This window comes from Thamnophis elegans, chromosome 11 (genome assembly GCF_009769535.1).
Source record: "Thamnophis elegans isolate rThaEle1 chromosome 11, rThaEle1.pri, whole genome shotgun sequence".
Classification (NCBI taxonomy): domain Eukaryota; kingdom Metazoa; phylum Chordata; class Lepidosauria; order Squamata; family Colubridae; genus Thamnophis; species Thamnophis elegans.
This window is the reverse complement of record NC_045551.1, coordinates 11,687,597-11,715,093: the sequence shown is the minus strand read 5'-3', so window position 1 is coordinate 11,715,093 and position 27,497 is coordinate 11,687,597. Positions and strand designations below refer to the sequence as shown.

Below are 27,497 nucleotides of genomic sequence, written 5' to 3'. Positions count from 1 at the left end.
ATTTATTTCAAAGAAAAACAGTAAACTAGCGGTGTATTCAATGAAATACTTCACTCACCTCATGATGCTGATGTCCCGCTGTGATGATGATGTCCCGTGCAGCCGCGGGAGCGATGTCCCGCCTCCTATGACACACGGCACAGTGATTCCTATCATTGGATCACTGTACCAGAGGAGGTGGGACATCGCTATGTGGCTGCTTGCCATAACAAGGAGGAGGTGGGACATCGTTGCAGAGCGGCAGGAGGGGGAGGAAGGGGAATCGTAAGACAGCCCTGCATTACATTAGAACGTGAGGAGGGGGGATGGTGCGGTGCGCGCTGCGCGGCAAACTGACACAGAGGGAGGGGAAACTCACAGGGGCACTGGGCCATTCATGAGTGTCACCCAGCGGCATGGCCCCGCCCCTTTTTCTCCTCCATTTCGGGCAAATTTTTCACTGACTCGAGTATAAGCTGAGGCGGCTTTTTTCAGCCCAAAAAGTGGGCTGAAAAACTAGGCTTATACTCGAGTATATACAGTAGTTATCAATTGGTAACTATCAACACTAGCTTCAACAACTGCCTCGATCTAATCTTCTGCAACAGTTTAAACACAATTTATAACCTTCATATCAAAGAACCTTTTTCCAACAGTGACCACAGCATGGTTGACTTTTGTCTAAATTTACATCCATACAAAGAATCTCATAATAGGTCTCTTAAATATAACTTCAAAAAAGCAAACTACGATCTTATAGCTACCGACCTCTCATCCCCAGATTGACAAATCCTATTCAATGACTGCAACACTGCGGAAGACCATATGACACTTTTCTACCTGAAGTTCAGAGAGTCATTAATCTATATGTACCTTTAGTAACACCCAAAGCCAAAAAGAACAAATTACCCAATTACTCAATAAGGAAATTCCAATTTAAAAAAAAAATCCCTTTGGTGGGAAAATAAAATTGGCTATGTAGCTAACTTTAAAAGCCGATACCAAACCTTATGTCAGCAAATAAAAACAGAATGTACCACTGTAAACAGGAGGAAGAGCTGTTACACACGAAATCCAATCGAGCCTTCTTTAATTTCGTAAACACCAAACTTGAGGACTCAAAAACCATCCCACCTCTAAAAGGGCAAAATGGTGAATATTGAAGATTGTAATATTCTTCAGTAGTGGTTGTATAGTTGCCCTCCTTAATTGCTAATTGCTGGATTCCGTATTTGTTTATTTATCAAATGTATATAGCCACCCATCTCCCCCAAAGGGGGATGCTAGGCGGTATACAACAATAAATAAAACAATAAGCTAATCTAAAAAGCCACAGTAATAACTAACATAAAAACAAAAATACTAACTCTGGGTGAAGAGAAGATAAAAATGGCGCTCTAAAGCCATCAAATCTCAGATTCCATTGGACCCTTGGCCTATTGGCATAACCAGGTCCTGAGGGTTTTTCAAAAAATCTAAAGGGATGGGCCAATCTAATTTCAGGGGAAAGGATGTTTCATAAAGCAGGAACCACAACAGACACCCACTTGAGAGCTTCCAGATGTAGGTCCTTAGCTGATCTTACTTGCATCATCCCTGCTTTGAGAAATCTAGCAATAGCAATAGCAGTTAGACTTATATACCGCTTCATAGGGCTTTCAGCCCTCTCTAAGCGATTTACAGAGTCTGCATATCGCCCCCACAGTCTGGGTCCTCATTTCACCCACCCATTCGGAAGGATGGAAGGCTGAGTCAACCTTGAGCCGGTGAGATTAGAACCGCTGAACTGCAAGATAACAGTCAGCTGAAGTGGCCTGCAGTACTGCACCCTAATCTCTGCGCCACCTCGGCTCCAGATCTAAATGGAGTGGGCTAACCCAGGAGAGGTGGTTCCTTAGAAAAGCCTTTAAAAGGTTTTTAATGGTGATTTTCAAGTCGCTCTCATCACCTTATCAAATTTATGTAGATTAGCTAGGTCAATCCTAGTTAAAATGTTGTCAACCCAAGAGCAGAAGAACCAAATTCAACTCTTCCTTCTATACAGAAAACCAATAATGATACAAAATGAGGTTTAGCTGTAGATGTCCTAAATAATTTCCAATATACCAAATCCAGCAGGCTTCCAAAAAAATGATTTTATTAACCCGTTGGTCCAAATATATTTGTCCAAAATACTTGGATATGTATTTCACATGAATATTGAGAATATGGAAATTTGGCAAGGAAAATGGTTTGTAAAAGACCAGTTGAAGCAGATATGACTGTTTACTGTATATACTCGAGTATAAGCCTAGTTTTTCAGCCCACTTTTTGGGCTGAAAAAAGCCGCCTCGGCTTATACTCGAGTCAGTGAAAAATTTGCCCGAAATGGAGGAGAAAAAGGGGCGGGGCCATGCCGCTGGGTGACACTCGTGAATGGCCCGGTGCCCCTGTGAGTTTCCCCTCCCTCTGTGTCAGTTTGCCGCGCAGCGCGCACCGCACCATCCCCCCCTCCTCACGTTCTAATGTAATGCAGGGCTGTCTTACGATTCCCCTTCCTCCCCCTCCTGCCGCTCTGCAACGATGTCCCACCTCCTCCTTGTTATGGCAAGCAACCACATAGCGATGTCCCACCTCCTCTGGTACAGTGATCCAATGATAGGAATCACTGTGCCGTGTGTCATAGGAGGCGGGACATCGCTCCCGCGGCTGCACGGGACATCATCATCACAGCGGGACATCAGCATCATGAGGTGAGTGAAGTATTTCATTGAATACACCGCTAGTTTACTGTTTTTCTTTGAAATAAATATTCAAAAACATTATTGGTATCTATTTTTATTTTTGAAATTTACCGGTAGCTGCTGCATTTCCCACCCTAGGCTTATACTCGAGTCAATAACTTTTCCAGTTTTTTGTGGTAAAATTTGGTGCCTCGGCTTATATTCGGGTCGGCCTATACTCGAGTATATACGGTATATGTACATGGGTATAATCCAATCTTTATAATATAAAGATATGGAGTATTTTTGTTGTAACATATGTAAGATGTGAGATCTAATAATGTCCACATAAATTTGCCGTTTTTAGCTAAATGTGCTTTGTTTGGCTCTGTGGTTTTACATTTCTATACTCACATAAGCTGTTATTAAAACAAATGGCAAATTAAAAGCAACTTACGGGAACTATCTCTACTATTTTTCAGTTGTTAATCAACACTAAAGATTGTACTTGCTTTAAGATGTTTATTATGGATTTTTTAAAAATAATCTTTATTGGTTATACATTTTTTAAGGATAAAACATACAAATACATTTTTAAACATACACCCCCCCCCGCCCCCCCGCGGTGACAGTCATTCACAGCCCAACTTTTTTTTTTCCCTTCCTCATTGTTTAGTCTCTAAGCAGCATCTTCTCATTACAAAGTTCAGGGATCTATTACAATACCCATGTTCACTTTTAGTTCCCATTGTTAACAACTGCTATTTAACTTTCCCCGTTTTAAGTCCCTGCTGTTCTCCTTGTCGCCCACATATACCATAGGTTCCAGCTAATTAGTTAATGTTCTGTTTCTCCTTTGTCCCTCAGCCAACCCGCCATTCTGTCCATTTCTGCACATTCATAGATCTTTTTAATTATGGCATCTTCCGGCGGTATGGTAGTAGATTTCCAAAATTGCGCATAAGTTATTCTTGCAGCCACAATTATATGTAGGCTCAAATACCATATAGAGTTACTCATGTTTTCTGGTTTTACGCTTAGTAAAAAGTTCTCGGGTTTCCATTCCATGCTTGCCCCAGTAATCTCTTTTAGCCATTTTTGAATCCTTCTCCAGTATTTCGTGGCCTCAGTACAAGACCACCAAATATGGTAGAATGTGCCATCCCTTCTTCCACATTTCCAACACAGTGGAGATAACCCAGGAAACATTTTGGCTAACCTCGTTGGGGGGAGGTACCATCTATAAGCCCTCTTGTATATGTTTTCTTTAAATGCTGTAGATATTGTAAGTTTAATAGTCTTACTCCATTTATTATGGCTTCTAGTTGTACAAATACATATTGAAAACTGCTAAGTAAATTTGGAAAAATCCTGTTTTTGTTCTTAGGAGTCTATGGGGAAATGTTCAGATGGTAAAGCTTATGCAATAACTGGCCTTTGGAATCCTAATATACCTATCTTTTTAGTCTTAAATGAAGAAACTCCTAAGGGTAAGTATGCATTTAAAATGCTATTATGTGATTACATTATTGGAAAGAGATTAAATATATTGTTAGCCTTCTGTTTTAATAACATTCCTCATGCACTGCAATATGCATTTATTTATAACGCAATAGATATTGCATTAAAAAAGCCAGATCTGATGCATAAATAGAAGTGGGACTTTGGAGAGCAAAGGGAACAGTAGGTGAGAGAGCAGTGTTATGAAATAACAATATGAAGTTATACAAGAGAAGAATCTCAGTAGAGTAGAAATCAGAAGTTCCCAAGCATACGAGTATACTTCATTGTTATTGCCATTTAATGTGAAATTTAATTTTATTTGTGTGTTACAGATAAGCGTGTGTACATGACTGTGGGAGTAGATATGGTAGTCACAGAAGTGGTAGAGCCAGTTCGTTTCCTGTTAGAGACACTTGTGCGAGTGTATCCAGCCAATGAACGCTTCTGGTACTTCAGCAGGAAAACTTACACAAAAACATTCTGTATGAAATTAAAACAGGTAATTTTTAATAAAAAGAGAAGAAATAATTTAATGAGTTGGAAAAGTATTTCACTGTCTGTATATACTTTGCAAAATGCTATGTAAATTAAGTGTTGGGGATTAAAGTTTATAGGTAAATGGAGCCAGGCCGTCGATGGTGCATAAGAAAAATAAATAGGGAGGAAAGCCTTTTTCAGTTGGACAATTTGCAAGGTTTCTTTGAGAGCTGGGAATTGGAGAATTGATTGCCAGAATAATTTATCCACTAGTCGCTTCTCCATTGAATTTGCTTATTGGAAGCTGACTGTGAAAGTTGCAAATGGCAATCATGTGACACGGGACACGGCAACCATCGTAAAAACACAATAGTTGTGAAGTGCCCAAACTCTGCCGGGGGAGGAGACACTGCTGCAGACACAACTTTGAATACTGGTTGTGAGTGCCACCCACTTACCACCATCAAAATTTTGAACGGTCGCTGAATGAGTGGTTGGTAAGCGAGGACTAACTGTAACATTATTGAGTTACCCCTCATGTATGGATTTTAGGCAAATTCTTAAAGAATGTGACAGACCAACTCCATATGTTTTTGGGGGAAGCAAGTTATTTATATCTTTGATGATTAATACACTGATAACTTTCCAAGTCTATATTGTAGTAATTTATACATGAGGCTCTAGTTTTGAAGGAGACCAAGCCATTTTCTTCCAGTTGCAGCAGCCCACATTTTAAACAATACAGAGAGATCATATTATAATTAGCAATAGCAATAGCAGTTAGACTTATATACCACTTCATAGGGCTTCCAGCCCTCTCTAAGCGGTTTATAGAGTCAGCATATTGCCCCCACAGTCTGGGTCCTCATTTTACCCACCTCGGAAGGATGGAAGGCTGAGTCAACCCTCAGCCAGTGAGATTTGAACCGCCGAACTGCAGATAACAGTCAGCTGAAGTGGCTGCAGTACAGCAGTCTAACCACTGCGCCACCTCGGCTCTAGATACAATTATGTAACGCTACAATTATGTAACGATAATGCTATGATGACACATTGACTAAAACAATACCCTTTTTAGTTTTCTGATATAATGTCGAGTTCATGGGACTCAATCTCAAATTACCATGAGTATCATAATATGCCAACATAAAATTTTCCAGTAAATAAAAATGAAGCACATCATGGTATGCCACAAAATATTTTTTCAGATAACCTCCTTTATGCCACCAGTTTAATCATTCCTACCATCCAAAGCACCAACAACTGGCTCCCTATCCGGAGAGAAACCAAACCCAACATTGTCTACAAATACCCAATAGTTCATCCCAACCTCAACACAAACTTGTAAGAGAACTAAGAGAAACTTATCCACGTTCATATGCAGTCCAAACATAGGCAGCATCCCCATGAAAGCAGCATGTGTCATGGGAAATCCTCCTTAGGAAAGAAACTTGCAACAGTCAGTAATCCTTTTGCTTTCAATTGGTGACAAACTCAAACTTGGTCGCATTGACTGATGATCTCTGGAGAGCTAGGGATGGAGGCCATGCTTCCATCCTAGTTCTCCTGGACCTCTCAGCGGCTTTCGATACCATCGACCATGGTATCCTTCTGCGACGACTGCGGGAGATAGGGGTGGGAGGCACTGTCTTGCAGTGGTTCTCCTCCTATCTCTCGGACAGGTCGCAGTCGGTGTTGGTGGGGGGGCAGAGATCGTCCCTGAGACCCCTAACTTATGGGGTGCCACAGGGGTCGGTCTTATCCCCCCTACTATTTAACATTTACATGAAACCGCTGGGCGAGATCATCCGAAGGCACGGGATAAAATACCACCAATATGCGGACGATACACAGTTGTATCTGTCCGCCCCGTGCCAACTCAATGAAGCGGTGGACGTGATGAACCGGGGTCTGGAAGCCGTTAAAGACTGGATGAGAGCAAACAAGCTGATACTCAACCCAGACAAGACCGAGTGGCTGTTGTGTTTCCCTCCCAAAAATTTGACCAACATACCATCACTCAGGCTGGGGGGACAAAACTTACACCCCTCAGAAAGGGCCCGCAACTTGGGAGTCCTCCTGGACCACAGCTAACTTTTGACCACCATCTCTCAGCTGTGACCAGGGGGGCATTTGCCCAGGTTCGCCTGGTGCGCCAATTGCGGCCCTACCTGAATCGGGAGGCCCTCACAACAGTCACTCGAGCCCTTGTGATCTCCAGGCTGGAATACTGTAATGTGCTCTACATGGGGCTGCCCTTGAAGAGCATCCAAAGACTTCAGCTAGTCCAGAATGCGGCCGCGCGAGTGATCGTGGGCGCACCACGGTTCGCCCACATAACACCGATCCTCCGTGAGCTGCACTGGCTACCTGTTGATCTCCGGGTGCACTTCAAGGTCCTTCTCACCACCTATAAAGCGCTCCATGGTAGTGGATCTGGCTATTTGAGAGACCGCCTTCTGCCAATTACCTCCCTGCGTCCCATCAGATCGCATAGAGTTGGCCTCCTCCGTATTCCATCCGCCAGTCATTGCCGACTGGCGACTACTCGGAGGAGAGCCTTCTCTGTTGCGGCTCCGACACTATGGAACAATCTCCCCGTGGAGATTCGTACCCTCACCACCGTCCAGGCCTTCCGCACAGCCCTCAAGAACTGGCTAGCCCGTCAGGCCTGGGGATAATCTTATTTTTGCCCCTCCCGAATGCTGAGTGAATGTTGAGTTTTACTGTCTAATTTATTTTTGTGCACATTTCCTTTGTATTGTCCTACACTCCCCTTCCTTTTTGATTGTAAGCCGCCCTGAGTCCCTTCAGGGAAAAGGGCGGCCTATAAATGTCTAATAAATCCAAAATCCAAAAAATCAAGCTCCACACACTCTGCTTGCACTTCTGCAATAGTGATAAGTTTTAGAACAAAGAGTGATAGCATCAAAAGAACCTATAAAGGAATAGCGCTCAGTTCAGGGAACATGGGTTCTAACCAGTTCAATGGTTAGAGTGCAGTACTGCAGGCTACTTCAGCTGACTGCTAGCTGCCGTTCGGCAGTTCAAATCTCACCGGCTCAAGGTTGACTCAGCCTTCCATTCTTCTGAGGTGAGTAACATGAGGACTCAGATTGTTGGGGGCAAGATGCTGACTCTGTAAACCGCTTAGAGAGGCTTTAAAAGCACTATGAAGCGGTATATGTCTAAGTACTATTGCTATTCGATTGCACTCCCACACCTTCAGAGTCAGAATCACACCCCATGGAATGTCAGCATTCCCCATATCCTCCCATGTCCCTACCCTAAATTGCACTGTATTCAATGAGACCTGAACATCTTCGAATAATGGCAGCCAGATAAATTTCAACTTTTTATGACTCCAGCATACATTGTTGTGATATTATTTGTTTGTTTGTTATTCATTTGTCATTTGTATTTGTTTGTTGTCCTTGTTACAGTAAGAGAGAGGTAAGTTGCGAACAGGTTAATGAATGCATATTTGAAAGTTTTGTTAAAGTTTGTTTTTCAGTATTCTGCTTCCAGTCTGTACGAGAAAGAAAGAATGCTACATAGGTCATGGATATTCTCCCCCATTCTTCTGGGGAACTTTCTTAGTCCCATGCTGCATGTCATCTTAATTAACATAACTTAAATTTACAAACTCAGTTTTCTATTCATCAAAGCTGACCATTTGAAAAGGAATTACAGTGAGATTCCTGAGGCACTAATTTCTATATTCATTTTTTGTGTGTGTTTCTTATTTACTTTATGGAATACATCATATTATGTATGAAGACTCTTCATTTTAGCATTTTGTGTATGAACTGGGAGATTGATTGTTTGGAAAGCAATAGGGTGGAGAATTTTTGTTCGTAAGAACAGCTGCAATAAATCTCTGGTAGGTTACTCTGCTGCTTTAGGGGTAACGTGAATTGTTTGCTTTGAAAGATTCAAGAGAGCCAGTTTCATCAAATGCCCCCTTTTTTACTGGTGAAGCTATACTCTAGCAAATTATATTCCTGAAAGGAAATTCTGTTTCTTGTGTCAAGAGTAAGTGCAGCATACTGTTCTTTTTATTAATGCAGTTATTTATAGCTTTTTTGATGCCACCTTGATACTTTACCATATCTGAAAAATAGCTCCTTTTATCAGAATCTGAAAGAGTTTCAAGGACTGAATGATCCTTTTAAAACCTACGCACCTGAGAACATTTCAACCTTTTTATTTCTAGACTGACTGATAGCATTTATAGGCTGTATTCTTATGAAAATAAATGCTAAACTATAGAATCTTAGTTCGAAAGTTTGTGCATATTTTCATAGGAAATTTGGGGTCTTTAACAATTCTCATTCAGGAGAGTTGCTAGCTTTATTTAATATTTTTAATGATTTAATTCAGTGTCTTAAGAAAATAGCAATAGCAGTTAGACTTATATACCGCTTCATAGGGCTTTCAGCCCTCTCTAAGCGGTTTACAGAGTCAGCAAATTGCCCCCAACAACAATCCGGGTCCTCATTTTACCCACCTCGGAAGGATGGAAGGCTGAGTCAATCCTGAGCTGGTGAGATTTGAACAGCCGAACTGCAGAACTGCAGTCAGCTGAAGTAGCCTGCAGTGCTGCATTTAACCACTGCGCCACCTCGGCTCTAAATAGTCTAAAAGCTGTCGGAATTTTGTTATGCTAAACAAAACAAACGGTGGTAAATTAATTTTTAAAATTATTTTTCCATCTATATCCTATATTTTTATTCAGACATTCATACTCTTAAAAGTGAGACATCGCAAAAGAACAATATCTTCATAATATCTTTCTGGGATTTATGGCTGGTTAGGAAAGTGATTTGAGCTATTTTTGCCTTATCTGATTGAATGTTCCTGGAAGGGAATATAGGTAGTCTTCAGCTTACAACAGTTCATTTAGTGATCTGTTCTGACCCCGTCTTCCGTCCAGTAACGAATGCCGAGACAAGCTTAACTGAAATTTCACAGCACTTTATTAGCAGGAAACATAAACCTCAGTGGCTGAAAGCCAAGCATAACAAACAGATAAGAACCTTGGCAGCAACTCAGACTTCGACAGAGACAGATAACAGCTTCTCCAGCGTTACGAATGAAGTTGAATCCTGCAAAACCAGACTCCTCCCAGTCTCTCCTTAAATACAATTTTGAGAGGAGCCTAATTACAATCACCTGGGTTCAATTATCTTTTGTAACTGTGTAGCTATTCTCTCCGTTGATCTCCCCGGTGTTGCCGGGCATCCAGGACCACCTCCCTTGTCTCCTTGTCACTACTCCAAGGCATGACGTCAGGAGCACACTCCCTTCGGCTCTCACCACTGCTCCATGCCTCAGGCGCATCCTGGTGGCCAACCAGCCTCTCTGCGCCCTGCTCAGAGTGGGAACTCTGTCCAGGGTCCTCCACCTCTTCCAGAGCCAACTCATAAGGCCCCTCGCTGGCGGAGTCTGTTTGCAGCTCCAACGGCTCCTGCTGGGCCACAACAGTGACCATTCAAAGTTACAATGGCACTGGAAAAAGTGACGAATGACTGTTTATCACACTTCCACTGCAGCATTCCCCATGGTCATGCAATCAGATTTCAGGTGCTTCACAGCTGGTTCATATTTATGACGGTTGCAGTGTCTCAGGGTCATGTGATCATCTTTTGCGACCTTCTGACAAGCAAAGTCAATGAGGAGCCTGTTAGTGAATTAATTACAATGATTCACTTAACAAGTGTGGCAAGAAAGGTTGTAAAATTGGGCAAAATTCACTTAACAAATATGTTGCTTAGCAACAGAAATTTTGAGCTCAATTGTGATCATAAATTAAGAACTAGCTGTAGTTAGAGAGTGGATGTGGATAAGCCAAGACTTAGTCCTAATAGGCATTATAGGTAACTACTTAAATCTACTTAAAATAAATTAAGTCCAGTTTATTTTTTTGCCTTAGTCTATTGCATACCCTCCTTTTGGTTTACTTTCTTCCATTTAGCATGAGAGAAAAATATGTGAAACTTCTTTTCAATTCAGAATTCAATATATTCTGTTACAGGTATAACAATTTCAACATTTGGTAACTGGATGCAATATCTTATACTCGGGGTTTTTAAAACAGTAATTTTAGCATTGGGAGAAAAAAAGATTGATAGAAATAACATTCTGTTTAAACCTATTAGTTTTCCAGCAAGACAGGTCCAACCAATGGGGGTTCAAAATGCTTTTGCCTCAAAGAGCAATTTTCATAAGTGGAAGTAAAATGAATGTCATAGTGATCTGGGATTATGGCAATTAAAAATAGACATGTTTATAAGACTAGAGAAAGCAAACTGCATCAAAGTCATAATTTAACAGTTTGGAATACCCTCTGTTAAATACCCATCTGTGCTCATGTGTCCTCTATTAAATACCTCTAAATCATGTGTAGGATATGCTATATGGAGCTATATAATCTCTTTTAAGTGAGTAACTGAATTGTGGAATTCTTTTTAAGGAAAATTCACCTAGAACGGGTGTCAAACTCATGGCGACACGTAACAACGTAACATATTGTGATTTTTGTCTCTTCGCTAAATTGGGGGTGGGCGTGGCCAACGTGTGACGCATCCGGCTAGCATCCCTGATCTAGCACCTTTTTGTTACCTTTTAGGCATCAGGTTGTCTGATACATTTTTGGAGGTAACTTGATATATTTTTTATTTTGAGCTAGCCATCATTATACTTTGTAATATTGCATTGAATAGCTGCCCCAGCTAGCCTTACTATTAGGGTGCAGAGCCTGCCTCGCGCAATGTATTTTGAGTATGTTCAACAGACAGTGAATCTTTTGTTATATAGATTTTCTGCTTAATTAATATGGCTGGCTTTGGATATTTTGCATGGGTACTTTCTCCTCTCAGTTTCAGGCAACTAAATGTTTCAGATAAAAAAAAAATTGTTTGTTAAGTGGGCTGCATTATACCTTATTCAGTTTGTTCTGTTTAACTTCTACTTTTGAGTGGTTACTCTTTCTTTTTGTGTTTTTAGCATATCAAACTTTAAATTAGCTACAGGGTTAGCAAGCGACAGTAATGGCTTAATGAAGTCAAGCCAATAGAATTTGTTTTACCCATTAGTTTTTTTTTTCATTCTTCATACAGGAAAAAAAATAAACCATCATTTTAGTATTTAGAGTTGCTTAGGCTAAATTATGTTTTTTTTTCCCATTTGTATTTAGTGTGAAGGGAAAGGCAGTATAAATGCTGGAGACGCAATCTACGAAGTCTTGAATCTACATTGCAATTCTGAAAGAGAGGACGAAGCAGTTAGTCCATTAAGCTTTGCTGATCAAATTTCTTTGCAAGAGGATGATGCTGAAGAGGGTGAGAGTAAAATGAACTTATATACTTTGGTTCAGTGGTGGGCTTCAAACATTGTTTGAACCTACTCTGTGGGTGTGGCCTCCTTTGTGGGAGTGGCTTGCTGCCCATGTGACTGGATGGGAGTGGCTTGCCGCCCATGTGACCGGATATGAAGATGCCGATGACACTTGTCAGAACCACCTTAAATTACCTCACACACAGCACTGGCATGCATAAGAATATGATGCAAACTTGTTTTTTAAAAGGCATCTTTGGTTTGCGTTAAAACAACTTCAACACACGCAATGTTCTGATTGCACCACAAACGCAGTAGTCATCCTTACCTTTCACAGAGGCACTGAGTTTTATAAATATGAGCATGATAGTGTAGAATAATCATATCCAAGGACCAGTGGTGGGATTCAAAAAATTTTGGAACCTCTTCTGTAGGTGTAGCCTGCTTTCCGGGTCCACTGGTGGAACCTCTTCTAACCGGTTCGGTAGATTTGACGAACCGGTTCTACCGAATAGGTGCGAACTGGTAGGAACTCACCTCTGCTTTGGTTCCATAATAATGGGATAAGGTTATTACAGTTATGGATGTTTTTAAATCATGAACTGATCTTGTTCTATCTCCCACCCCCGCAGGACATGGATGCTGAAGTCTCCCAGTCTAGCATCTGGGGGACGGGGACGGGATGGGACTATACCCATTTGGGAATGAGGTCAAGTTTCTTGAATAAAGATGTTGCTGAGCAGCAGGATGGCTAATATACTGCCAGCATACCTAGCTTATTCCTAACTCCCAGCTTCAAATAAAGGATATATTGTGACATTGATCAATATTGTTGCTCCTGATCTCTCTTGCAGGAAGCGATAATGAACTCTCAAGTGGTACTGGTGATGTATCCAAAGATTGCCCAGAGAAAATACTGTATTCTTGGGGAGAATTGTTGGGACGATGGTAAGAGTTAACGAGGAAATTTTTTAAACTAACTTTTAAGAAACTTTCAGAACTGCAGAGCAGGGAAAAAATTAATAAGCTTTCTTTTAGAAGCATTTAACTCAAATATGCAGATTCTCAGTCCTAGCGCTGAAAGCTGTTTGTGGAACCCCTCTTATTTTCCCCAAACTGCAATTTTAAAAATCAAAATGGAAAATTATCATATCAATAAAAGGTAATATTATTATTTAATTACTTAATGAAATAGTATGTAATTCTAACAGGGATGTGGTGGCTCATTGGGTAAGACACTGAGCTTGTTGATCAGAAAGGTCGGCAGTTCGATGGTTCGAATCCCTAGCACTGCGTAACAGAGTAACGGAATGAGATCCTGTTACTTGTCCCAGCTTCTGCCAACCTAGCAGTTCGAAAGCACGTAAAAAAAATGCAAGTAGAAAAAATAGGAACCACCTTTGATGGGAAGGTAACAGCGTTCCGTGCACCTTTGGCATTTAGTCATTCCGGCCACATGATCACGGAGATGTCTTCGGACAGGGCTGGCTCTTTGGCTTTGAAACGGAAATGAGCACCACCCCCTAGACTCGGGAATGATTAGCACATATGTGCGAGGGAAACCTTTCCCTTTACTATGTAATTCTAATGAAATATAAATTAAATTACTTTGTTCTAGCCTTGCCTATTTGGGGGAGTATAATTTAGTTTTGTGTTATATTTACGGCATCATGCCTTAGGCATGAAACAGTTTCAATTTTTCAATTTTAATAAATTTGTATGCCGCCCAATCCCGAAGGACTCTGGGCGGCTTGCATAAAAACAGTTTAAAAATATTAGAAAAGTTTAAAATACAAGACAGAAGCGAATTAAAAGAAAGACCCAACATGCACTCGATTTTAATGGGGCTGAAGCTCAATCAAGATCAGCAGCCCCAGGCCTGCCGGAACAGCCAGGTCTTAACAGACTTACGGAAACTGGGTGATTTTGGGCCAATCATTCTCTCAACCCCAGGAAGGAGAAAATGGCAAATCACAAAAATTTTGCCAAGAAAACTGCAGGGAGTGAGAAATGAACACCACTTAATGGAAGAAAAAGTATCTAAAAAGATTTATACAATTGTCCGGAGTGCATGCTTTTAAATTTTTTTGTGTATTTTTAGTAGGCTCGATTTCATTGAAAAGGAAAACATTTGCTATTGATATAGTGGGAGCCATCACTGGTCAAATCATTTTGTGTTAGTCACAGAGTTGCCTGTAGCCAGTCTTCCCTTCAGTGGGTTTCCTTCAGGTGTCTAATGGACCCTGTCGAGTTTCAGAGAAAACGTCTACTTTTCCTGCAGTTCTTAGGTACAACTCAACCAAGTCCTTGTCACATAGAATGAAGGGACAGTCATGGCTTTGAATTGGATCCCAATTGGAGAACTTGCTTGTTTTCTGAGAAATTCGAGGAGATGAAACAACAGAAAAGATGTTTAAAATGGCGCTGGAGATAGCAATAGCAATAGCAGTAGACTTATATACCGCTTCATAGGGCTTTCAGCCCTCTCTAAGCGGTTTACAGAGAGTCAGCATATTGCCCCCAACAATCCGGGTCCTCATTTTACCCACCTCGGAAGGATGGAAGGCTGAGTCAACCCTGAGCCGGTGAGATTTGAACCGCTGAACTGCTGATCTAGCAGTAGCCTGCAGTGCTGCATTTAACCACTGCGCCACCTCGGCTCTGGAGAAAGCAAATGTTGAATCTAATTGTGCATGGATAAGAGCCTTTCTTAGGGTGACCTTGTGGAAATGAAAGCAGCAAAATGTAATTGCTTTTCCACTGTCATGGTGTCCACAGATAATTGTCCCATAGTCTTGCATAGGGTAACTCCAGTCTTCAATTTTTAGGCTTCCAGCTCCAGAAGGACCTGGGGGAAATGGATCCCTTGGGTTTCAGGATGGGATATAATATTGACATGGTATGGATTATACTTAAATGTGACCTAAGCAAGGTCAAAATGATGATAAAGCATCCATCCTAGTCCCCCATATTTTTTTAGCCGTCTCAATTTCACCTATAGAAATATAAGACACAGAGAAAAGAATTGAACTGGGGAAAAAAATCTTTTTATTTTATCTAGGCATAATAATCTGGAAATGCGACCAAAAGGTCTATCTTCATTGGTGAAAAGGGGTGTACCAGAAGCTTTGAGAGCTGAAGTATGGCAGTTACTAGCAGGATGTCATGATAACCAAGCGATGTTGGATAAATATAGAATTCTTATAACAAAGGTCAGTGTCTTGTTTTCTTGAATACATTATGGCTATATATTTTTAAGCAGTGATTTTGTTTTTCAAATAAAATAGGTTAAAATTATGGTAGGCACACTTTGCTGTCTGCTGTGACCTTTCAGTGAGAAATGGCACTTCTCTGAATGCATATTTGAAGTTGCATGATTATCTCTATACCAGTGGTAGTCAACCTGGTCCCTACCGCCCACTAGTGGGCATTCCAGCTTTCATGGTGGGCAGTAGGGGTTTGCTGTAACTCTGCTTTATAAATTTTATAAAGTAAAGTTACTTCCCTACTTTATAAATCACCATTACTGAGGAACCGGTGGGTGGTTAGAAAATTTTACTACTAACAGAGATACAAAAGTGGGCAGTAGGTATAAAAAGGTTGACTACCTCTGCTCTATACTATATTCCAAATCTTTCATTTTTCTAGTTTTGAATACTGTACATTATTTAAGAGAATATTTGAGTAGTTGGTGTGGTTACGGCCTCTATAACCTTATATTTATATGAGCCAGTTATTTCAGAGATTGTCCATTTCAGTGTTATCTGCCTGGCCTGTTTGGACTGATAGGATGGGTGTATTTTGAGTCCCTCATTTTTCCAGATGGATGCCTTCTCATTGTGGTTCTTGTCCTTTGAAGTGTGCTTCCTCTTGAAATCTGGGTGGCTCCCTTTTTAATGGCATTCTGGGGGCCTTAAATACCTGCCTCTTGTCCTCCTAGGCTTTGGGCTAGAATGGATGGAGCTCCTGCGAGTGTGTGATTTCTGCTTTTGTGTTGTCTGGATTTGCCATCAGGTTATTGGTTCATGTAGATTGTTATTTTTATATTATACTAGCTCAGTGGTTCCCAAACTTGGCAACTTTAAGACTTGTGGACTTCAGCTCTGCTGGCTGGAGAATTCTGGGAGTTGAAGTCCACAAGTCTTAAAGTTGCCAAGTTTGGGAACCACTGTACTAACTGATAACCCGGCGTTCCCCAGGTATTTATTTATCCCAATCCTTGTATTAGATAAGAAAAGGAATGAATTATGTGGCAATGTAAGTGCGGAAAGGGCTGTCCTCCCTCCTTCCATTAACGTCGTCATAATTCTTGAAGAGGTGATGGAAAGAGCAACTTCTCCCTGAGCCCCGATTTCAACGACAGTTAAATTAGTTACAAATGTTTTTTTTCTGTGCCCCCAGAAGCATCAAGAACAATGATACCACCCTATTGTTTTGCTAGCTGGTCCATGATCATTTGGTACGCTTTTTTCTGATTTTGATTCAGAAGTGGGTTCTTGTCCGCAATATATGTATAAGTATAATCTTTATTGTCATTGTACTTAAATACAACGAAATTGGTTACTAAGCTGTTTGATGTTGTAGTTCTTTTCTTGTATGTAATCTGCGTGAAGTATGTTGTGACAGTCTCGTAGTGGTGCAAGCAGGCCGAGTTGCAGTAATGTTTTCTTGATCATGACCATACATTTGTCCTCAAGAATAATCAAAACCTTGTTGAAAATGTCCGGACCAAATGTAATTTCTAATGTTGGATTTTCCCCTTTACCAGAGGGAGTCCCCTTGTGGAGTACTGTGAAGCCATTACCATGGTAACTCCACTGCGCTATACAGTAGAAGCTATTTTAAGGCACAACAGGCTGTATCACAGGGGTGTTAGGAGTATCTTACCCCCACAGTAATTTTTTCTTGAGAGTACCAAGTTTGGTTGAAATTACCCGAGGCATTCCAGAGTAATGCTGGAATACACACCACCAGCCATTTTTATATCTATATTTCTATCATCCATCCATCTATCCATCTATCCATCTATCTATCTATCATCTATCTAAATATCTATCTATCTATCGTGAACTACTGAGAAGCAGTCTGCAGCCTGGTGATGCATGAATGAATACCTTGTGTTAGAGCTCTAATGCAGTTTGATTCATTTTACCTGTTTGGATTACATAATACTCCTAGAATGAAGCTTAGAACGTAACAGAAAAATCTTCAAGAATTCTATAGTGATTCAGTCAAAATAACTATTTTATTTACTTATTTAGTGCTTTGATGTTTGTAATGTTATGTAATGTTCAAGACTTATGTAAGAATTTTGCTGTCCAGAAGATTTTATAAAAAATAGTAATCTGGATTTTTTTAAAGTTGAGTTATAGATAGTACATTTGAGGGTGGCTGACATTTAGTTCTGCTTTTGGTTTCTTTTAACGTTACTGTTGCTGTAACAACTTCCTACTTCCTTTCTTTTAGTAAGCCAGTTTCTATAACAATAACGTTCAATTTATGAATGTGACTGTCATTCTTATTTTACTAAAAAAAAAACCTTCCCTTTGGATTTTGTGGGTGTTTAAATATGAAGTCTTCAATTGAACGTTGTAAATTAAACTTACTTAAATTTCACTGAAATGAATGTATTTTTTATTAACGACTTCATTGTGTCATAGTTCGAAACTGGCATGTGAACATTAATGAATATATTCAGAGGATTATATAATAGAAATAGAATTGTTATATAACAATAAGATAGAATTCTAATTGTTTTGTCTTTTGGCAACCAACCTGCCATGCTGTTCAATCAGTTCTTCCTGGTTTTCCCTACCATGAAGACAGTGGTGGGATTCAAATAATTTAACAACCGGTTCTCTGTCCTAATGGCCAGGTGGGTAGGCGGGGCTTAGTGGTCATGTGACCATGTGGGTGGGGCCAACTCAACATTAGGTCGATGGGCACTTTGCCTTAGCTGTTACAATGTAATAAGGGTTAACCGGAGAGGCAGTTTCTGTAAGCAGGGCAATAAAGATTAAGCTAGAAACAACACCAGAGTGTTTCCTTCCTGCCTTCCTTACAGAATTAGCCCTGTAAAGCAGAAAAAAACCAAAAGAAGATTTCTTCCAACAACTGGTTCTCTGAACCTCTTAGAAAGTTAAGAACCGGTTCTCCCGAATAGCTGCGAACTGGCTGAATCCCACCACTGCATGAAGATCAATTGAACAAGCCAGGAAACCCCATTTATGATTTGCTTAATATTACATGTGAATTGACTTTATGATGATGATGTTATTCATTCAGTTGCGTCTGACAATTCTATGGGCCGAGTCTCTCCACATCTTCTGATCTTGCACTTGAGTTGTTCTATGCTTTGGCTGGTGTCAACTTTGATGGTATTCAGCCACCATGTTCTTTGACGGCCTGGTTTCCTTTTACAGCTATCTCTTCCAAACATAATTGCTTTATCGAGTGAATTCTCCTGAATGACATGGGCAAAATAAGTGTGTGAAATGGCTTATTCCTCTCTTAACAAGCTAGAGCCATAAGTAGATAAAGTTTATTCTTTAACTATCATTCGAAATTGCTTGACCACTGTAAATCAAAACTAGACAGAATACTGTCATATCAAAATTGACTCATCGTGCAAATTTTTGCTGAAAAATTGAAAATGGAAGCATAACCATATTTTTATTGTGAACTGTTTTTAATAACAGTTATTAAACAATAATCATTTAATAACAATTTTAATGATGCAGTTGACTATAGTAAATTTGCTAGTAATTTAATAAATTTAGTAATAGGTTTATTAGTAAGCAGTTTGATGTGAGAATGGTTGAGGCATAGAAAAATAATAAAAAATGATTTGCACATATTGTAAGATTACTATGTGATTGTTTTTCCTTCATTATGTCTTCAAGATAAACATGCCAAATTCCTCCTGGTCCTATTCCACGTATATGGACATGCCTATCACAAGCCGTAGTGGCAGAGTGATTAGAATGCAGTATTGCATTCAGTTTGGCAATTCGAATCTCACCAGCTCAACGTTGACTCAGACCTCCGTCCTTCCGAGATCAGTAAAATGAGGACCCAGATTATTGGGGTTGCTGATTCTACAAACCATTTAGAGAGGGCTTGTAAAGTTCTTTGAAGCGGTATATAAGTCTAAGTGCTATTGCTATTGCTATCACCATCATCATCGCCCTTATCTATAGCCTAGTTTGTCAGTACCAATATCCTTGGATTTCAGTACCCAGAATTGAGACATGTTTTTTTCATGCAAGGTCTGATGAAAGCAAGATGGGTGGTACAGTTTCTTTATATAAAGTGGAAACTTTTTCAACAAAGCCATAAAAATATGTCCTTTGTTTATTAGATGGAAGTAGTCTATGTAAGTATAGATTTAATTATCTTTAGCTTCATTAGAGGATATATTAAATACCATCCTCGGGCTTGCAATTTCTATCCTTTTTTTCATTTAAGATGGTAGCTCACTGGAGCCTGAAAGTGGAAGGACTTTCATTGTGTCATATTGAACCCTGTTTCCTACTAGGAATTCAGAATTGCAGCATCTGGCAATTACTGTCTTCAGATAACAACCCAGAATTTCCAGCTTTTTTTCCGAGTTTCTGTGCTTTGTAACATAGATTGTAGTTCAAGAGGTAAAATGTGAATGTATTTTTGACGTTTGTTCTATTCAGTCTTTTTCTTCCCAGCTATATTCTTTGTACAATTTAAAGCTGCTCAAAATCCAGCAGTGTTAGAAATGTGCCATTGATTTCCTCCCCCCTTTCCACTGCCACATCATGGCATGAACTTTCCTGCTGTTCCTATAATAAAGCCCTCCCTTCACCTTTTAAATGAATTGCTGACAAATTGTAAACATCCTTGCCTCCTTTTAAATTTTCAAAAAACATTATATTCTGTTTTTATATTTTAACATTTTACTGTAGACCTCTAGAATCTCCCCCCCCCCAGTAAGACAGGTAGTTCAAAAATGTAAACAAACAAAGAAAAACAAACAAACAGTATATAAAATAGGTAATGTACAGTAGAATCTGTTAATAGAATAGAATTTATTAAATATTATAAATCTAGCTATATTATCCTGGGCTGTTAAAAAATACAGTTGGGAACTGTATAACTCTGCCTGTCAATATATAGTAAACATGAGTATTGTGTACTTTATCCTGTGAACAACAAGAGCATGAAAAAACAGAGAACCAGATGCGGGTTCTCCCCAGAAAAAGGCTAATTATATTCTGTAACTAGTTCAAAATAAAGATTTTCATCAGGTTCATTTTAAATAATATGGGTATTTCTTGAATGCTCTCTGCCATAATGTTCATGATGTGCATCGAAGAACCGAGGTGGCGCAGTGGTTAGGGTGCAGTACTGCAGGCCACTTCAGCTGACTGTTATCTGCAGTTCAGCGGTTCTAATCTCACCGGCTCAAGGTGGACTCAGCCTTCCATCCTTCCGAGGTGGGTGAAATGAGGACCCAGACTGTGGGGGCGATATGCTGACTCTGTAAACCGCTTAGAGAGGGCTGAAAGCCCTATGAAGCTGTATATAAGTCTAACTGCTATTGCTATTGCTATCATAATTAAATATTAACTGACTAGTTATTATGGTAACATGGTAGTTCTTGCCCACCTACCTGACTCCGCTTAGCTGCCTGCGTACCCTCCTGACCTGGCAGCTACCACCCCTGGCCCAACTGTGCTTGTATTGTGCTGCATCAGCCACTTGTACATATGGCAGGAGCCACTTCTCGTCTGATTGGTTTTTATTGGATTGCAATGCTGCTTACACACCCTGCCACTCTCCAGAGCACCTATCCCATGTCTGGCCATGCTGTGCCATAGCAGCCACTTACCTGCCTGCCAGCCTGTTTGTAATCTGCCTGGAAGTCACAAGTTCCTGCTGACTTCCCCATTGATTTTGCCTATTGGAAGTTGGCAGGTAGTTGCACGGAAGTTCTGTCTTAACAATTCATGAGCTTTGGTTAACCACAGAAGTGGGAATTGCCAGGATTCCCACTGCTTCAGTTAAGTGATCACGCGATGTCATGCTTTATGGCAGCATTGTTTAGTCACAGAAAAGCTGGCCCTGATTTTCATCGTTAACTGAGTACTACGCATTTATATTGCTGAATACCTTCCGCAGTTAACTGTCCTTATCCACAAAAGACTCTTTATTTTGGCTTGCTGTGACGTTCTCTATTCAACGCTCTTAGAGGGATGATATAATGAAACTACCTTCTCAGACTGTTTGTTTCTATAACGACTGATCATATTCTTTGTACGGTTCCACCACAAAACCGCGGTCGACTAAAGCGCGCTCGACGAAACCGCGTACCTGACGTCATCACAGTGCGATGAAAAAAGCACGCTTCGAGCGGTAAAGCTAAAATTAACGCGTAAACCTAAACCTAACCCCCCCAAACCTAACCCTAACCCTAACCCTAAACCTAACCCTTAACCTAACCCTAAACCTAACCCTTAACCTAACGCTTAACCTAACGCTAACCCTTAACCTAACCCTAACCCTAACGCTTATCGTAACCCTAAACCTAACCCTAACCCTTAACCTACCCCTAACCCTAAACCTAACCCTTACCTTTACATGAATCGGCTTGCTTTAAAAGCGCTTTTTAAAGCGCCCTTTTTTCTCCGCGGTCGTTGTTGTCGTGCTGCTGATGACGTCAGCGACGCGCTTTAATCGGGCGCGCTTTAGTGGACCGCGGTTTTGTCGTGCCACGATTCTTTTGTACCTTCAGTAGTCTAGAGATATTATGCAAAGTCTTATTTTTCCACTTTTGACCAAAATGCAGTCGCTAAAATCAATTTGTACTTTTTTCCTTCTAGGACTCCTTTGTAATGCATTATATTGGAAAGTTTGTGTAGCATTTTGAATGATCCATAGGGCATTGTAGATATACATTTCTCAGAGTCACTCACGATATCAAATCAAATGCAGATTTAAAATAGATGAAACTGCATGAGCTAGGTTTAGTCATATATTTCTCTACTAAATATTGCAAAACAAATGCATGATGAATGGGAGAATAATTAATCCACAATAGATAGATGACTATTCATATGTAAGTTGCATGTAAAAATTCATTTTAGCTCACAAGGCCACCATGCAGAAGCAATCTCATTAGTGTGGGAGTGAGATCGGTTGGATTCTCTATCATTATTTAATGTTTATATAAATTCCTTGGAGGTCTACCAGAACACTCTTGAATTTTCCCCACTAAAGTTAGCACATAGATGCTACTTTATGCAGATGATGTAGTCCTTCAGCCCCGGGCTCCCATTAGGTTAAAATGTGAACTAAGATAATTTCCCATTCATGTCACACACAGTTGATGAATTAATAAATTATAAATAGACAAATTTTTTGGTATTTGCTAAATGACCAGAATCCTCACATAGTAATGAAATGGATGTAAAATTGAACAAGCTCAAATTTTCAGAATTGCCTCTTGGGTCTCAGGGAGGAGAAATGCACATAGTTCAGAAAAATCAGTCTTGCAATTTTTTTTAACAGAACAAGAGGTGCCTTATTTAATCTGGCTTTCCTAAAGTAATTTACAGCTAAAGTATGTACTCATCTTTTGTATGGTGCATAGTATGATCCAGATGACAACTATTCAAAATTGGAAATTGTGCAAAACAAATTATTAAGAAATGTGCTCCAGATATGACCTTGTAAAATTGCTCTCCATTGTGAAATAGACAATGAAGATCAACTTGAAAATCTAGCTAATCATCTTTATGTATTGACTGAATGAACATTTTTGCTCATAGAATTGATTCCCCTCGTAAGATTAGAAGATAATATTAATGGGGTATCTTCTAGATGAGAGGTCCCCAATCTCTGGGCTGCAGCCCACTAGTGGGCCTTGATCTGTTTAAAACTGGGCATGGAAATGCTGGGTGAGCACGCATGCACATCCCCACTTGCGTAAGCATCAGGTGAGGGCATGCACATTTGCTTCTTTTGCATGAGCAGTGGGTTCACATACATGCTGCTTATACAAATGTGTTCTGTCCCCCCTTCCTCGCTCGTTAACAGACGACAGGCAAACAAGCTTAAAAGGAACTCTCTTTATCAGTTCTCGGCTCAGACTGGCTGCGAGCCTAAAAATAACATAAATAAAGTCTCTGACGATATAACAGAATACCAAACAAAAACTCTTACAAAGCAATGCACTTCTCCAAGTGTCTCCTTGAATCAGGGTTACAGAAAACAAATCACTTCTCCAAGTGTATCTCATATAAACCACGACCGATGATAAATCAATGTTGAACGAACCAAGGAACGTTGACTCCTGCAACCAGGGCGTGGCACCATCCGTCCTTTTATCACCAGAATATGCGACTAACGAGCTCCAGCTGCATTGGTCATCTTGCAGCCTGAAAAGACTCACGGAAGACGTCTGCTGAGTCACAACACAAATGGATATGTGCGCATATACACAATTGCTGGCCATATGTAAGGGGAACCATCCCTCTCCCCCTCGCCGGTCTGCAAAGGCAGAAAGATTGGGGAACTCTGTCTAGACAAATTGTACAGGTAATTCTTGATCTATACCAGCTGTTTAATGATCATCAGAAGTTACAACTCATTTAAAAAAGTTATTTATGACCCATCCTTGAAATTATAACTTGCACTCCATCACATGACTGCTTTTATGCCTGGTTGCAGCATCCCACGGTCATGTGACTGAGATGTGAGGTTTTTTTAATGGGTTTCTGTCGTAAAAAACAACCATAAAATTGAGTGCAGTCACATGGTGCCTGAAATTATAACTGCAATGACTTCTGACCAAAATTCTGGACTCCATTGTGGTTGTAAGTTGAGGACAATATTGTTTCATGGCTTTTTGCAGGAGTCTTTCCTCCCTTGGGATATGAACAAGCCAAAAGAATTCTGACACAACATGTTTTGGAAATGAAAATTAACAAGACCAGCCCCTCCTACCCAGGAACATTTTTTTCTGGTCTTATATTTTCAGACTGGCAAGATACTTAGATTGGATCACAATGTATTAGTTGAGAAGACCATTAATGATTAATCAATTTAATGTTCTGCCTTCATCTATTTTGGAAGGCAGACATGAATAATTCCACCTGTTGCTTGACTATGGCTATATAATGCATGTTCTGTAAAATCTATAGTTAGAATCTGTTTTACACTATTTTCCTTGAAGTATCCAAGTCAAGTCACATTCTATAGACTTTTTGTGTGTGCTCCAAATAGACTCTACTTACCTGGATATTGCCAAATTCTATTATGCTGCCAATAAGATAGGATCCAAGTTTACTAATCCCCACATTTGTCAGTATAGCGCAATTGTGGTTAAACCTTGAATAATTCTGATTAGGCATATGCAATTTTTTTTATTTGTATATTTATTATATTTTATTTTTGCCTACCTCTGTCTTAAAATTTCAGTTTAATGTTACTAATATTACATAAGTACTTAGGATAAATAACAGTTTCAAATCATTGTCTTCTAATGTTAGAGACATTGTTTATTGCTATTACAATAGTGGTAATATTCTTTTTATCTGTTTAGCTTGTATCTGGCCTTCCTCTTCTATTTTTATCTGGTTGGTTGATTGTTTTGTTTCATATTGGTCTTTAAATAAAATTAACTTTGAACTTGATACTAATTTCTCAAAGGGCATGTACTGTGGGTTATTATTAGTGTTGGCTGATGAGTATAATAACTTTTTGTTATAATAGTCTTGATTCTGCAGAGAAGTACATAGTAATGATTAATACAAGCTACTACTAATTTGCCTTCTTTCTGAGTAGTTGAGTAAAAATTCTCTTATATAGTATTTTTAGCATCCGGCAGCCCCTCTTATGCGTCTATGGGTCTTTTTTTTCCAGTCCTTAACTTGTATTTCTAGTAGCACATAATTCCTTCATGTTCGGTAGGGAAGCTGTTTTATCTTTTTGGCATGCCAGTTTTGCTACTTCATTCCAGGAATTGAGAGGTTGTATTGTTTACTTTCACTGGCTTAAGAAGCCTCTCCAGAAATTAGATGTTGCCTAACCCATACTTGGTTGTATGCTTAGCATTATACAGTAATGAAATACCAGTTCACAAAAAGCAATGTATTCTTCTGGGTATAAATAAATAAAAAATGAAAATAAATAATTGTACACTGAGATATACTTTAATTTACATCTTTGTTACAGCAGTTGTGCAATGAAAGCTTTATCAGGTGCATGGAATATTGCCCTATGGAATATATGAACACTCCCTTTCATTAGGGTGGAGCATCAGGGCAGGTAATGTGGCGCACATAATGCGGCACAATAATGTACAGTGGGGCAAAAAAGTATTTAGTCAGCCACCAAATTGTGCAAGTTCTCCCACTTAAAAAGATGAGAGAGGCCTGTAATTGACATCATAGGTAGACCTCAACTATGAGAGACAAAATGAGAAAACAAATCCAGACAATCACATTGTCTGATTTGGAAAGAATTTTTTTGCAAATTATGGTGGAAAATAAGTATTTGGGAGAGGAGGAAGGAAGGAAGGAGAGAAGAAAGAGAAGAAAGGGGGGTAGGAAGGAGGGAGGGAAGGAGGGAGGGAAGCAAGGAGGGAAGGAGAGAAGAAAGGAGGGAAGGAAGGAGGGAAGGAAGAAGAGAAGGAGAGAAGAAAGAAGGGAAGGAAGGAGGGAATGTAGGAGAGAAGGAAGGGGGAAAGGAAGGGGGAAAGGAAGGGGGAAAGGAAGGAGAGAAGGAGAAAAGAAAGGAGGGAAGGAAGGAAGGAGGGAAGGAAGAAGGGAAGGAGGGAAGGGGAAGGAGGGAGGGAAGAAAGGAGGGAAGGAAGGGGAGTAGGAGAGAAGAAACGAGGTAAGGAAAGAGGGAGGGAGGGAAGAAGAAGTAGGACCGTTGTAAGATAAGATGGATCTATGGGATGTTAAGAAAGCAATCTTCAAGTATATTGTCAACTGTAGGGAAAAATTGTTACAAATACATATTATTAATAACAGTTATGAGATATAATTGTGAATGTACATATGAAATTGATAAAATAAAATAAAAAATTTTAAAAAAGTATTTGGTCACCTACAAACAAGCAAGATTTCTGGCTCTCACAGACCTGTAACTTCTTCTTTAAGAGGCTCCTCTGTCCTCCACTCATTACCTGTATTAATGACACCTGTTTGAACTTGTTAGCAGTATAAAAGACACCTGTCCACAACCTCAAACAGTCACACTCCAAACTCCACTATGGTGAAGACCAAAGAGCTGTCGAGGGACACCAGAAACAAAATTATAGACCTGCACCAGGCTGTGAAGACTGAATCCACAATAGGCAAACAGCTTGGTGTGAAGAAATCAACTGTGGGAGCAATAATTAGAAAATGGAAGACATACAAGACCACTGATAATCTCCCTCGATCTGGGGCTCCACGCAAGATCTCACCCTGTGGGGTCAAAATGATCACAAGAAAGATGAGCAAAAATCCCAGAACCACACGGGGGGACCTAGTGAATGACCTGCAGAGAGCTGGGACCAACGTAACAAAGGCTACCATCAGTAACACACTACGCCGCCAGGGACTCAGATCCTGCAGTGCCAGACGTGTCCCCCTGCTTAAGCCAGTACATGTCCGGGCCCGTCTGAAGTTTGCTACAGAGCATTTGGATATCCAGAAGAGGATCGGGAGAATGTCATATGGTCAGATGAAACCAAAGTAGAACAGTTTGGTAGAAACACAACTCGTCGTGTTTGGAGGAGAGGGAATGCTGAGTTGCATCCAAAGAACACCATACCTACTGTGAAGCACGGGGATGGCAACATCATGCTTTGGGGCTGTTTCTCTGCAAAGGGACCAGGACGACTAATCTGTGTACAGGAAAGAATGAATAGGGCCATGTATCGTGAGATTTTGAGTGCAAACCTCCTTTCATCAGCAAGGGCATTGAAGATGAAACGTGGCTGGGTCTTTCAGCATGACAATGATCCCAAACACACCGCCCGGGCAACGAAGGAGTGGCTTCATAAGAAGCATTTCAAGGTCCTGGAGTGGCCTAGCCAGTCTCCAGATCTCAACCCCATAGAAAACCTTTGGAGGGAGTTGAAAGTTCATGTTGCCCAGTGACAGCCCCGAAATATCACTGCTCTAGAGGAGATCTGCATGGAGGAATGGGCCAACATACCAGCAACAGTGTATGCCAACCTTGTGAAGACTTACAGACAATGTTTGACCTCTGTTATTGCCAACAAAGGATATATAACTAAGTATTGAGATGAACTTTTGATATTGACCAAATACTTATTTTCCACCATAATTTGCAAAAAAATTCTTTCCAAATCAGACAATGTGATTTGATTTGTTTTCTCATTTTGTCTCTCATAGTTGAGATCTACCTATGATGTCAATTACAGGCCTCTCTCATCTTTTTAAGTGGGAGAACTTGCACAATTGGTGGCTGACTAAATACTTTTTTGCTCCACTGTAGTCCAGCCTA

The 27,497-nt window shown here is 40.1% G+C and overlaps 1 protein-coding gene across 5 annotated transcripts in view; it reads left to right on the top strand.

The window, feature by feature from the left end:
- RABGAP1L (RAB GTPase activating protein 1 like) overlaps nucleotides 1–27,497 on the top strand; it is a 198,861-nt gene that overhangs the window by 29,732 nt on the left and 141,632 nt on the right. For all 5 annotated transcript variants that reach the window (XM_032226745.1, XM_032226746.1, XM_032226744.1 and 2 more), the window contains exons 8-12: nucleotides 4,069–4,171; nucleotides 4,517–4,683; nucleotides 11,860–12,004; nucleotides 12,854–12,947; nucleotides 15,061–15,211. In XM_032226745.1, coding sequence (XP_032082636.1) covers nucleotides 4,069–4,171; nucleotides 4,517–4,683; nucleotides 11,860–12,004; nucleotides 12,854–12,947; nucleotides 15,061–15,211 — 660 coding nt within the window. The remainder of the gene's footprint in view (nucleotides 1–4,068; nucleotides 4,172–4,516; nucleotides 4,684–11,859; nucleotides 12,005–12,853; nucleotides 12,948–15,060; nucleotides 15,212–27,497) is intronic.